At 37.4% G+C, this 14,017-nt stretch overlaps 1 protein-coding gene and 2 long non-coding RNA genes across 3 annotated transcripts; all 3 read right to left on the bottom strand.

Moving 5' to 3' along the window:
- Positions 1–1,740: 1,740 nt before the first annotated feature.
- LOC118558423 lies at positions 1,741–2,537 on the bottom strand. The gene is made up of 4 exons (XR_004928344.1): positions 2,475–2,537; positions 2,312–2,366; positions 1,961–2,001; positions 1,741–1,850 (listed from the first exon to the last, which is right to left on the bottom strand). It is a non-coding gene; the product is annotated as an uncharacterized LOC118558423 (long non-coding RNA).
- Positions 2,538–4,676: 2,139 nt separating this feature from the next.
- On the bottom strand, positions 4,677–7,649 carry LOC118558422. The gene is made up of 3 exons (XR_004928343.1): positions 7,360–7,649; positions 6,924–7,158; positions 4,677–4,793 (listed from the first exon to the last, which is right to left on the bottom strand). It is a non-coding gene; the product is annotated as an uncharacterized LOC118558422 (long non-coding RNA).
- A 79-nt stretch (positions 7,650–7,728) lies between these two features.
- Positions 7,729–8,759, bottom strand: LOC105927113. The gene is made up of 4 exons (XM_021317162.2): positions 8,725–8,759; positions 8,516–8,542; positions 8,126–8,422; positions 7,729–8,018 (listed from the first exon to the last, which is right to left on the bottom strand). The coding sequence occupies exons 1-4, from the start codon at positions 8,756–8,758 to the stop codon at positions 7,729–7,731; spliced, it is 648 nt and encodes a 215-aa protein (XP_021172837.2). The 5' UTR covers position 8,759.
- Between the last annotated feature and the right edge of the window lie 5,258 nt (positions 8,760–14,017).

Here is a 14,017-nt window from a genome sequence, read left to right as displayed (position 1 = left end):
ACTGCCCATCACAGCAGGGGGTGCCAACACTGTTATGTAGCAAGCCCCCTTGGATCTTTCTCTCTTTGCCTGTGGACCCTCGAGGAGAGAGGAGTCCTACACTGGAGAGACCCATGCACATATGCAGTCTGGATCGAAGCTAAATCTGCAGTCCGTCTGCAGATTTAGACGCCAGAGTAAGGAATCTGTCAATACCGAAACCATCTTTGTGATTTTTCTCAGTTCCTGCAACAGATTGAGCTGAGTATGCTGCGGCCTCCAGAGAACGAACACAGCCACACTAGGAAGGCCATGCTGTGACCCCCCTTCACAGGCTGAACACAGGGAGTGAGAGCTGCTTGCTTACAGCACCGAACAGCCCGGAATTCACAGACCAGCCAGCCCAAACTGCTTTCACCCCTGCTGCCCTGTCGCCACAACCAGACAAAGACAGAGGCTTGGCAGAAAAATTATAGGGAGAGTCGTAGGGGATTAATTATTTCAAATGGTTTAATGTGTTTTCACTGTGTTTTAAGATTTGATCGAGGTAACAGACCTGGAACTTATAGGCTAGTCCCCGCTAGCTTTCTTGAAACAAAGCTTTGCTCATGTGGTTTGGGAATGTTTGTACGGTTATAACAGACTTTATTTCCATAAAGGGTTTTATACATTGATGGAATATTAATGTTTGTGTTGTCCGGTCCGCTCAGTACAGCCACATAGAGCTTAAAAGTCTTTATAAATTAGTGCTAAATGTCCTCTCACATAGCACTATTAGCCTCATAGATCACCTGCTGCTAATACCCTAGTTAAACATAACTATAGTTTGCTTTAAATATAATGTTTAAATTCCGCCATCATTCGATAGTGCTACGAGCGTTAGTACAGCATTAATAGGGAACATTAACGTCAATTTAATGGTTTTTCATGTAACTTTAGGATTACATCTTCAAACTAATATCAACACGACCAGGATGCGCTCCGACACACATCATTCCCGGTCTTCGTCTACTACAGTGTGTAGCTTCCTAAATTACCAATTCAAGTTTTAATTATTTCCTGGAGAAATAATTGCATTAATAGGCTCCTTCAGGACTTGACATAATTAATGGAACCAGGAATCCTGCTCTCTAGTAAAACGATACAAAGAAGAGCGTCCAGCCATTAGTTTGTATATTTAAGCTTAAGCTTTGGACATACAGCAAGATAATGACCCCAAGCCCAGCATTAAATGTACCTCTAAATTTCTGAAAAAGAACAACAAAATGACGACTTGACAGCTGTCTAATAAAAGTCCAAACTTAAATCTTATTGAGATGGTGTAGCATGACCTTATCCCGACTCAGAAATCCTCCTATGTGGCTGAATTAAAAAACAACTCTGACGTACTTCTTGTTTTCACACGGTGATCAGGCCATGATTTGGTTAGTGAAACTAAACTCAGTTTTCTAAAGAATTTAGTTGTTTACAATAACTTCACATGGGGGAAAAAGTTATTTGTTTGCATACAGCCACACACACGCAAGGTAGTCTGAAAAGGTTTTTCCCCTCAGCAAATTAAATCATCGTTGGAAACTACATTTTGTATTTACTCAAGTCATCTGTCATCTTGTTTGAAATAAAAATGTGTTTTGAAACATTTCAGTTTGTCAAGAAACAAAGCAACAGAAGAAATGTGGAAGGGCTCGAATATTTGTTTAATTCATATCTTGGAAAAACACCATCTATACTTATATATTTAATGGATATTTTTGATGTGTCCTCAAGCTTTTTTTTAATCAGTGTGCTTGTAGAAAGTGGTACATCCCGTTCTCTATGGTAGAATCATCTGGTTCATCAGGGATGGTCGAGTATACGTGGTAAACGTCAGGCTTGTTAAAGAAAAAAATAAACAGCAAAAACCTTTTTTGTTTATATATGTATATATTGTTTATATATATGTTATATGTAGAATTCTTGAATACAGATGTGTCTTACTTACGTTTTCATTTTGAGAGTCCTGTTTATTCACCTGAACAGTCTCTGAAAAAGCATACACTAAGATTAGGCATTTCATTAATGCCCCCGTATGTATTAAGTGTTGCTTAGTTTAAAAAGCAGGTCAAATTGTTGCCCTTTAGGAACTAATTATTACTCTTCATGTTGTCAGGAGCAAAATAATTGAGTTAAGAATGTAATTTCAACTTGTTTGTGTTAAAATAAAATATTACTAGTAAAAAACCTAAACTATTGGTAGATTTTCAGATTCTTTTTAAAATCTAACAACAGTATTAATGTATACATCTATCTACACAGGAACTGTAATTTCCTGTCAGAAAAAAAAGCTGGTTACCGGTTGCAGAGTCTGCTGCAGGAATGGAGGTATTGTAGTCATCACCAACGGGTAACTTTTTCATGGGAGAATGAAAAGAGGAGAGAGAATGCAAACTTCAGATGAATACGTTTGCATTTTTTCTTTTGACTCTATGCTGTAACTAAATTTACCAAAACGTTACCAGTTCTCCATTGGTAAGATTTCTCATTCCCAGGGAGTTTTCTGCAACAAAAGTGAAACAAGATGTAAAAATAATATAAATAATATTCAAAACCTGGTGTAAAGATTGATTAATAGATTTTACTTTACCATTATAATTGACTTGTGATCTTTGAAGAAAAAAAGATGGAATAAAATTTTGTATGAAATCTGAACATTGTACCCAAACAGAAAGCATATTATAAAGATATTTTACCCAGCTTAGAATATGTTGTATTTGTGTAATCAACTTTTCTAATTCTTAACTAGAAGATCTATTTAATAGTTTTGATCCTGAAAAAAAATCTGTGTTAAAGATATTGCATCACTAATTTAATTTATGATTGAACAGAACAAGTTTGCTGCAGTGGGTCGCCAAAGACAAAGCAAATAAGATAAAACCTTTTTGTCTTACAGGGCAGAGCAAACATACCTTCAGTTACGGGTAAGAAAAGAAGGTCTTACCTCCAGTGATTTATTTTATCTAAAAAAAACAAAGGAATTGAAAACAGTCAATTAATGAGATGTATGAAAATAAATACTTTTAAGAAGTATTTTTACACACTAAATACGAGATAAATTGACTTGTTCAGCTCAACTGACCTAAACTTTTACTTTCTTGAAATGTTATCGTTGTATTGTTTACAGTATATATTAGTATAATTTTATAAACAATTAAATTGACAAAACTCTAAATCAAACACTGACCAAAACTATGTGGAATTTGAGTTTGAAATTGGATTTGAAATTGTGAGCTAAAGTTTTCATCGTCATGGACAGGGTTGTTATGTTTTTTAATGGTTTTAAAAAACATTAACCATGTTTTGCCATGGTGGAACAAAAATTTAACAAGTATCTTCAAGGATTTGTCACAACAAGAATGGTGTGAAAAATCATGAATGTAATGTGTATATTCTCAAATCCACAAATAGTCAAAATTATACATAGAGATTTGAATCTAAACATAGTGGATAAAGTCCCTTGCAAGCTTTTCCTTGACCACAAACTTTAGCATAATTCCCACGGACTATTTGATCACTATGATCACTATTATTTTCAGATTTATTTAAAACTGTTATTTTCATGGCACATAAATTACTTTCAAGCATAGATCAGAAATCTTCAGTAGGATGAAGGTCAATAGTTTGGCAGGAGCATTCGTAAGTTAACAAACGTCTTCAAAATCCAGTTTTGAAATCTGTTTGGGAACATTGTCCTGTTGAAACACCTATCTGTGTCTAAGCTTCTGGCCCAAATTGTTCCTCTCAGATGAAGACAAATAAGGAAGGGTATTCAGAAACAATTAAAGAACCACTAATGGCAAAGCTGTTCCATAGCTGGAAGCTGCTGGATCACCTGTGTCATTGTCCATAATAATGAAAGTTTTAAAGAGTCATGGGCTAAGAAAACTGTCACCTTCAAGCACAACTGAAATGTGCAGCTGCATACATGGACAAGCCAAATACCATTGGGAATTTTGGGGAAAAAAAAAAACTTTCATGGTTAGGTGAGAAGAAGCGAACTGTGTGACTACAATGCCAAGAAGTATTTTTGGAGACATCCAGATTATGCTTCCAATCCAAGCATTGCTAGAACACCGAAAACATGGACGGAATAATCATGATGGAGAAAAAGATCCCAATTTTCTACTTTCCATTTAATCAACACAACATGTTGCAACATATAAAAACTGCTGGCAGGCTAAAATTGAGCTTTAGTAAACCTCTATAGCACTGAAAATATGTTGACTATGTTTAAATGCCTGGGCCACAACAATCAACAAATCTATATTACCTCTACCAATTCTGATAAGAATGACTGAGCATATATCACTAATTAATCCCATCAGGGCTAGAAATAGTTAATGGTTCTTCTGAAACTTGCTAGGGGATGTACGGCTAGTATGTATAATTTTGACCTTTTGTGGATTAGATGAAACCACCAAAAACAAAACTTGTGTAGTCAAATTAGTCGTTTGCCATATGATCAGTTCTGTCCTAAACATGGTCCAAATACATATTAAAAACTTAGATGACTTTTATGTCCACAATGGGTAAATATCCACTGTTGATCTAAACTGTAAGAATATCAAACTTATGACTGATGAAAGATGTCAAACTTGGTGGTAACTTTAAATCTACTAAAACACCTCCAGGTTTTAAGCCTCACAAGTGTCAGTACTCACCACTTCTCCTTCTGGAACAGAGAAGTCCCACTATGATTAAAATCACACCCACACCTACTCCAAAACCAGGTGGACCTATGTACAGAGCCACCCAGGCTTTCTTTTTCGGTTCTGCTGCTGGAAAAACAAAGATCACAGTAAGTCAGTCTCACTTCCCCAAGGGTCAAAACTAAAAATACAGAACAACGCAAACATGCCACCTTATTACATCAAACTTTTACTCGAGAAGCTTGCTGTAAAAAGTGCAATATCTGCCAGAGTTAGTTTAAGCCTTTTTTTTTTTTTTACAAAGATGCTGAACAATTCTAAGTAATAACTAATCTTGTACCCAAAGTTGTTCTACATATACATAAACCGTGCAAAATATTTACTATGTCAAGTATAACACTGATGTAAAGCTACAGGTAATTGATTTCATGTATAAAACTTTTTTACAACAAGAAAGAAACAATCTAGAATACTTTACTGCCTTTATTAACCAAGAATGGGATGAAAATGAAACTAATCAACCCTCACATCAATTGACACAACTTCCTTAAGCTAAAAATTATATGAAAGGTTTAACTCTCACTGAACTACTGTGTGTTTGTGTTAGCTTGGACGTTAAAGGACAGGTTACTTGAAATATTTTGAGTAACACATATATTTACTTCTAGTTTCATTTATTAGGAATGGCTTGTGGGTTAGAAACCACAGGGTTAACTTTAGGGTGGTAAAAACAACATCTAACGACATTTAAAGATTTAATGGATTATCGTCTTTCAGCTTTGAGTTCTGAGGGGATCATGTTATATATTGGTTGTCCATCATGCCAATCTTTGTTGATGTGGTCACCTAACACTATATGCATGCTCGTTCCTTGCTACTTTCCTCCTACTGCGCATGCACACTTCTAGTGTTTATGTATCCAGTGAGACCTATCGGTGGCAAATCTGACAGTATAATGTAAATATCTTCTTTAACTCAGTTGGTATCTTCGATTGATGCGGACAGACGATAAACAGAGTTGTGCACGAGGTCAACAGAGCTCGCACTCCCCTATCAAATGAGCTTCACATGTACTCCTAATTTGATAGGCATTCCCCTTGATAAGCGAAAGAGCAGGTAGGATGGTCTTGCGCATGCACAGTTATTCAAAAAGTGACGCGAGCATTTCTTACCTACATTTCCAGAAAAAATTGCCCAATTTATGGTTGGAAAACATACTGTTTAAGAACACACCCTGTGAAACAGGGGTATACAACCCAGGTCCCCAGGGCCAACTGTCCTGCATGTTTTAGATGTGTCTCTGCTCCAGCACACCTGAATTAAAATGATTGCCTGACCTCCTCAGTTGCCCGTAAAGGCAGCAGAAGCCTGTTAATCACTCATTTCTTTAGGTCAGGTGTGTGGAGGCAGGGAAACACCTAAAACATGCAGGATAGTCGGCCCTGAGGACCAGGGCTGATGACCTCTGCTGTAAAATGTGGTTTGCTCACTTGTTTGGGAGGCTGCTGAGGTAACAGAAGACTCGGAGGAAAAGTTTACCATGGAATCTATAAAAGTCAAGAAATACAACATGAAATCATTTGGGGTTTAGTATGTAGAAAATGTGCTCTATTCAAAGAACTATAGTAATGTAGCACCCTTATGTGAAGGGAATCTCGACACAGTAGAGAGTGAACTGAAAGCTAAAGCTCATCGAATCGATTGACTGATCAATAAATCTATCTAGAATCTATCAGCGACTCAGTCTACTTCAACAAGTCTACTTCATCCTTGGGTACAATTACCAGAAGCCTAAAGGTGCCAACTTCATATTTTCAAAGAAAGATTAGAAAAATATTATAACCATAATTTCACTTAGAGGAAAAACAAGTGGGAATCTTTACCTGCATAAGGGACAACACTATACAAAATTAATGTAACCGTAAGGAAAAACATATGACCCACATAAGACACAAGATCTTAAAACGTATAGAAACAAATCTGTAGAATCTGTAATTGTCAAGAGACAAAACGTAAATCTCAGACATAAAACATTCAGTACCAAAACAACCCATATGAAGGCCCCATGCAAAAACATGTAGGTCTGCTAATATAGTTGTTTCCTAGTATTTCGTAAATTGGTTTAGTGGTATCAACTACCAAAGTATGGACAAACATAACTGTTTTCATTTCCACTTCCAACTGAAGGAAAGAAGAATATACTTTGGATGTATAAGTTCAAGGAATGATGTTGAAGATGTTTTAAAGGTTTGGACTGACCTGTTGTACCACCTAATGTAGGTTTGACTGATGCCAAGGAAGGAGAAAATGACCCATCTGTTTCCATTGTTGTACCAAATTTTTGAGCTGATGGTAAAAAATAACAAGTTACATAGTTAACATGGTCATAGATGAGCAATGATGTTCAGGACGGGCTATAAAAGGCACATACTACCAGCAGTCACACTGAACGTTGATACTTTCTGAGAGGTGGTAGAATCTGTTTCCTCAACATCTGCAACAAAACAAGATGCATTTAGACCTCTCAGATGTATAGAATAAATAAAAATGTGTGATATGAATGTTATTTCTATATCAGAGGTCAGGAAACAAAACTGTATGAAGCTAAAATACCATAACAGATGTCTGTCAAATGTAGTTATATTTAATATTTTAAGATTGTATTACAAGGAGGAGGAGAGAATTAGTAACCTACTGTGGATGGTGACTGAGAATAAGTTACTGTGTGGAGACTGATGCTGTCCTCCACTTGTACTCTTCACGGTGTAATAACATGTTAGTTCAACCTCAGCAGGTGAAGTTTGATGTGGTGACATCAGGAGCTCACGTCCTGTCATTGTTATCTTACAAGAGATGCTTCTGTCTGTCTTTGATGTTATGAAGTATAAAAAACATTTATCCACAGAAACATTTGATGGAGTCCCACAGTTCAACGTAACCAAGTCTGTCTCAGTGATTTGCTGTGGATTCACTCTCAGTTCAGGTGGAGGAACTGAAAATGTAAAGAAAATAAATCAAATAGCTGAATATCACAGTAATCAGCATTAGTCTACAAAAGATAGATTTACTCACGTTGTACGATGACAGTGAGCAGGTTACTCCGTGGAGAGTCATGTGATTTCAGGTAAAAACATGTTACATCAACGTTAGCAGGTGAACTTTGCTGTGTTAAAGACAGGAGCTCAGCTCCTTTCAGTGTCTTCAGACAAGGAAATGTGTGGGGATATTTTCCTTTCCCAATGTAGAAATAACAGTCGGTCACAGGAACAGAAGATGGAGGCTGACAGTTTAAAGTGACTGAGAATGACTCTGTGATCACCAGTGGGTTCACTGACAGTGTAGGTGGAAGAAGATCTGAAAATATGAGCGTAGTATAGAGCAGGTAGAGGTGATAAACAGGAGGGATATCCAGTTTATCCAGAAGCGATGTTACAACAATCTTTGATAACCAGATCACTCACTGTTTATGGTAATGGTTGTTGATTCACTGTATGATGAGGTAACATCGATAGCTCTATCCATTACAGCATACGAACATCTAACTTTGACCTCAGCTGGTGATTTTCTGTTTACTATGGTCAGCAGCTCAGATCCTGTCAGTGTTTCCACACATGATGCATCTGGTGACATCTTTTCATGTCCAATGTAGAAATCACACCGAGACACAGAAACATGTGGTGGAGTCGAACAGTTTAACGTGACTGACTCAGTTTCCGTGATCAGAAGTCGATCCACCGTAAGATTAGGTTGAGGAAGAGCTGAAAGTTTACAGATATTCCGATTTCAACTTTCATTACAAACTATAATGGGAAACATTATAATTACAACACAGACCTTTATCTGAAACTGACCTTCAGCTTTGTCCTCATGGTAAAAATCTGTTAGAAAATTTTTAAAAGGACAAAAAGAAACATGTGAATACTTACTTACTGCAACATGTTATAGATAATCTCTATAAAATTATGAATAAAAATAACCCACTGTTTATATTAAATTATGAGTTGAATATTACAAAACAGAATGTCAAGAATATAGAAACAATATAGACACCTAAACTTACTGAAGAAGATGAAGAACAGCACCAGGAAAGCCATGATGAAGCTGTAGATATCCTGAATAGACTACAATAGCATGTCTGCCTGTTTTGAAAATGACCTACATGAAGTTCCTGAGGTTGCAGTAAATAAACCTCACATGATCAGAAAGAGGCCCTCCTACTCACTCCAGAAACACGTATCTAGTACACTCAAACCCACAGCTTAAATAGCACATCAGTGTTTTAGATCAGCCAAACCCAAAGAGTCGACATAAGTTTTAACCATGTTTAAAATGTATTGTTCGTGTCACCAATTTAATTTTTGTCAAAGCTCAATGATTCAGTTATGGAGTTATTAAACAATACAGAAAGTCTTGCTCTTTAGACTTTCATTTCCTATTTGACTAAAACAAGTCAAAAAGGAAAAGAAAATCATTAAGATAAAATCATCTGCTGTCCTTTATATGACTCGAGAAAAAGAGTAATGTTTATAAAATGATTCTCAGCCATTTTATATATATGTCACTATTTGAACTAGGTATAAATGCAGTAGAGGTACATGCTGTCAGGTACATGTTGAAATTTTCATTCTACAGTTCTGTTCTCGCCTGTTTCCAGCCTGTAAAATAACTTAATGTCTTCTTGCTATCATCTTAAAACACACCAAGGTGGTTTTAGAGTTCCAGTTCTAGAGTACATGCAAATAAAGCAAATCTCTGAAATCTTTCCTTAATATATTGGTTGTTCTCAATTGTTCTGCAGTTGCTATTCAGGCCGTTTGTATCAGATTATGAGAGTTAATAAAAGCCTAAGTTTTGGTTCCTCTATAAATCAAACAGAAGTTGTTCATGTAAACAGTCCAACATACAAGCCTATCCGTGGCTTCCCTCAAATAATACACACCAGAATTAATGTTAATGCAAAATTTATTTTCATTGAAAAAAAAATGTAACTGACAAAATGCTTCACAGGTGAAGAAACAACAATCAAGTTATACAGTAAAATATGAGTATAGGAGTTAAGGAACAATGCAATCAAATCACACATCAGAAAGACTTGATTTATCAGAGGTTCTTAATATTTATATTTGTAGACTAAATTAGGCAACTAAAAGATCCTAAAACTAACCAAAAGAAATCTGTGCTGAATCTGACAGAAAACAAATTAAAGGATGTAAAACCCAAACAGTGTTTACATGTCAAGGTTTGATATTATTTTCTTTGACTAACAAAGTAGAGATTAAGACTGAATAAGCTTGCTGCAGCTTTCAGCACCTAAGAAACAGTCTAAGTATATTTCCCTTTCACACCAAAAATAGCGAATTTGCTCGTGTACGAAACTTTGTCATTTGACAATCCCAGCATCAACAATCTCTCTTTATATTATACATAATACTTAAATGACAAGAAAGCCAACACGTTACATTAAAAAAAGAAATGGTGAACAGAGATTTGTCTTTAAAAGGTTTATTGCAGAATATGGATACTAGTAGATGAGGCAGGCAGGCAGTAATGAGCAGAAGACTGGAGGATGCAGGTGGGGTGAACAGCAGCACCAATACTGAACAGGAGTTGCAGGCAGTGACAGACTTAATCAGAATGATGAAGGCAGGAGCTGAACAGAACAGAAGGTGCAGGCCTGCAACCCACCAGAATGGGCAGAGCAAGCAGCTGGACCTTACAGAAAACTGGGCAGAAACTGAGCAAAAGGCACTGGAACTTAAGTCAGTGAGCGCTGAACACAGGCAAAGATTCAGAGTCCAACAGGCTGTGCCAAGACGGTAGTGCATATGAAAAAAGACAAGCCATTCTGGCAGAGAGTGGATAAAAGAGGCAGGTATATGTAGACAGGTGAACAGAAATGACTCTAATTAGAGCAGCAGGTGGATCTGATCAAGAGCATAATCTGTTTACAGAGAAGTCACTCAGACAGTAGATTAGATATTTTGATAGAAGTCCAGCAAACATTATATAAAATTCAAATGATGGGCATTACAGTTATATTTTTGTGGGTACCAGCAGATAGTGGAATTAAAGAAAATGAAATGGCAGATAAGGCTGCAAAGGAGGCTACAACAAGAGAAGACACTGATGTGTCAGTTAACATTAGTAAAATGGAAGTAAAGAGCATTATTAAACAGAAGCTGAAGGAAAGGTGGCAAAAGCAATGGGAGGAAGAGAGAAAACGAAGGTGGTTTACATGATTCAGAGGAGAGTGGGAGAAATGAGAAGTACAGGAAGGAACAGAAGAGAATAAACAGTTATATCAAGACTTAGATTTGGGCACACAGGATTAAACAGTACGTTATTCAAAATACGTAAACATAACACTGGCAGATGTGAATACTGTGAGCAACCAGAGACAATTGAACACGTTATGATATACTGTAAGAAATATAAAAGAGAAAGGAGGGAAATGGTACAAAATCTTAAAATGGAAAGGACACACTTAGATTTATTAGAAATACTTAGGAAGAATTCAAGAGATAAGTGTTATGGAATTGTTTTTCATTGTCTTAGATTAATTAATATAATTCGGAGGATATGAATCTTATTTTTGTTTTGTTGATTTTCTTTTGTTGGTTTTGTTTAGTTAATGAGCTAATTTTGTTTTGACTTGTTTTGCTCATTATAAGTAAGTAGTAGCCAATCAGATCCACACTCCATACCAGTTAGTGGTGGTAATGCACCATTTTGTTGCGTGCCAACCGGCAATAAACTTAAAAGAAGAAGAAAAAGACGCTCAAGAGCATGGAGTGGTGGCAAAAGAAAAAACCCAAAAATCTAAATCAGGACAGTGGATACTTTTAAAATGTATTTGAGATTATTATGTTCATCTTTAGACCACCAGCAGACCAATGGTACTACTATATGATGTCTCTTGACAACATCCTTGAAGACGTGGTTCAGAATACATGGGCAAATTAAAGTTGTAACACATTTTCAAAAAAAATTAAATTAGCACGTTCTTCTTCTGTTTATGTTGGTTTATAAATATGTTTAATGATATTTTATTTATTTTTCTGAGCAAATTATATCTTGTTAAAGACAGAATATCTGATGAGTATTTTTCTATAATATCTTTATCAAAATAAAACATCTGAAGATGAGTGTTAAATCATAGTCTGATGGTATTCAATAAAACCAGCAAAGCCAGGATATACTGTTATGGTAAATTATGGGACACTGTTTTAAAAACACAATAGTACTGCCACTGAGTTTTATTGCATACTGGACTAGATTAGAATTGATTTATGGAAAAAGTACAGTGATGGGCTATGCCCAATAAATATCCTTAACTTTGGAGCCACACAGGGGGTAATTGTTATCCCCTGTGATTTTCAAATGCTTGTATTTCTGTTAAAATAAACCCCGGTTTCTCTCATCTCACAGGTTTTCCTAAAATGGGTCCAGACTGTTAGTTTTCCTTAGTTTGTACATACAGTATAAATGTTTAAAAAATTAATTAGACAATTTTTACTGCATCTTAGGATCACTGACACTGGTGCTTGGGGAGTAAAAATTATCTCCTTTGGCAGTTTTAGGGGTATTGCAATGTATGCTAGTGTTAAACCTATTATAATTAATTCCAGTAATCCATCTTAATTTGGAAACATATACTACATACTTGTTTTGTTATTTGCCAACTATGGACACTGGTCCTTTTTAAAAAGACAGGAGAACAGCTCAGGTGAGAGAACTAGAGACAATTCCACACATCATCATATGTCATATATGATGATGTGTGGATATATGTGTGTATATATGTGTGTATAGGGTAGTTCATTGTTATTGTTTTGATGCGGGTTTTTCGCGCATGCGCGCCGGACTGGTAGGCAAAAGACGAACACAATGGTGGACGCAAACAGAGAAACTGACGAGTTCTCCAAGTATTTTTCTTCTTTAGATAACGTACTACAAGATCGTTTTAAGACTAAGTTGATGGTTGATGGTGTCAGATTGCCAGATCCACACAGCAAAAGCCTGAAGGGACGGAGCGAGTCTGTGAAATGCTGGCCAAGGGTTCCGTACTGTGACATACAGCTGCCTTATAAACACGGCAGGCCAGTACAGACGAGAGAGCATGAAAGCCATGAAACCACTGGACGGCTACAATTATTTTATATCAAGAAAAAGGCTCCAGCAACGCCCGTAACGCCATGAGGGATTAAGCGGTCAGAAAATGGATGGATGGATGGATGGATGGATGTTGTTCACACATGTTTGTGCAACAGCATAAAGTGGCGTCGGACACAGGCGGCGTCTCAGCAGAGAGGAAGACCCGCCCGGTAGGTTAAAAAAAAACATTTTTCACTACGGATTATTTTGGTGTTTTTGTCTTGTTAAAATGAGTGCCGGTGTCGGCGACATTGCAGCGTAAACACAGAAGTACTAGCGCCCGTAAACGGGGGCGTAATAGCAGCAGCAGCTGCTGTAGCTGCTGCTGCTGCTAGCTGCTGTAGCCCCTGCTGCTAGCAGCAGCAGCGGCTTCTGCGGCCCGTGTAGTGTTTACGCAGCAGCCGCTGCCTGCTCCGCAGCCGTTGTCTGACAACGGCTGCTGCTGCTACCGGCCCGTGTAGCGATCGCCACCTCCCCTCCGCCGCTATTTAAGCAGAACAATGACTAGAGCAGAATTAAGTTGTATTTACCGGAGATGAAGTGTAGACTGCAAATTCTGTCGTAGTATGATGGCTCCCCCAGTCCATTGAGAGTGTCTGCCTGCGCTCTTTTCATTGAAAATATCCATTTCTTTCTTCGTCCTTCCTCCTTCGGTAAACGACAGAAACGTACATCCGACGATTCGGAATGCCTCTGTGTGCAACCGGGAGCACAACAAGTCGTAGGCATTGTTTAAATTCCAAAAATAAACGAAGTAAAAGTACGCTCTAAATCACCTGTTTTGTCATGTAGTAGACAAGAACAGTACTATTTTTGCCTACCCGCGGGACCCGGATGTAGCGCTGACGTAACGCGGGACGTCACGCGTGAACTACACTATATATGTGGTATATGATGATGACCTCCCTGGCATCGGAGGAACTGCTAGATCGAAGCTAAGGCTACGTTCACACTGCAGGCCTTGATGCTCAATTCCGATTTGTTTGTGAAATCAGATTTTTTTGCGTGTCCGTTCACATTTCCAAATATATGCGACTTGTATGTGATCTCCTGTGTGACTCCATTCATACGCCTAAGTGTCCCGCATGCGCAGTAGAGGACGCGATGACATCATACGTAGCAAGCGGGCTCATTGTTTGCAGAAGTAAACATGGATCGTAATGCTGCAGCGTATCGTGCATATCTTGCGTTCTTTATGT

The sequence above is a fragment of the Fundulus heteroclitus genome, unplaced genomic scaffold (assembly GCF_011125445.2).
Source record: "Fundulus heteroclitus isolate FHET01 unplaced genomic scaffold, MU-UCD_Fhet_4.1 scaffold_128, whole genome shotgun sequence".
NCBI classification, from domain to species: domain Eukaryota; kingdom Metazoa; phylum Chordata; class Actinopteri; order Cyprinodontiformes; family Fundulidae; genus Fundulus; species Fundulus heteroclitus.
This window is presented reverse-complemented; position numbering and strand designations above follow the sequence as displayed.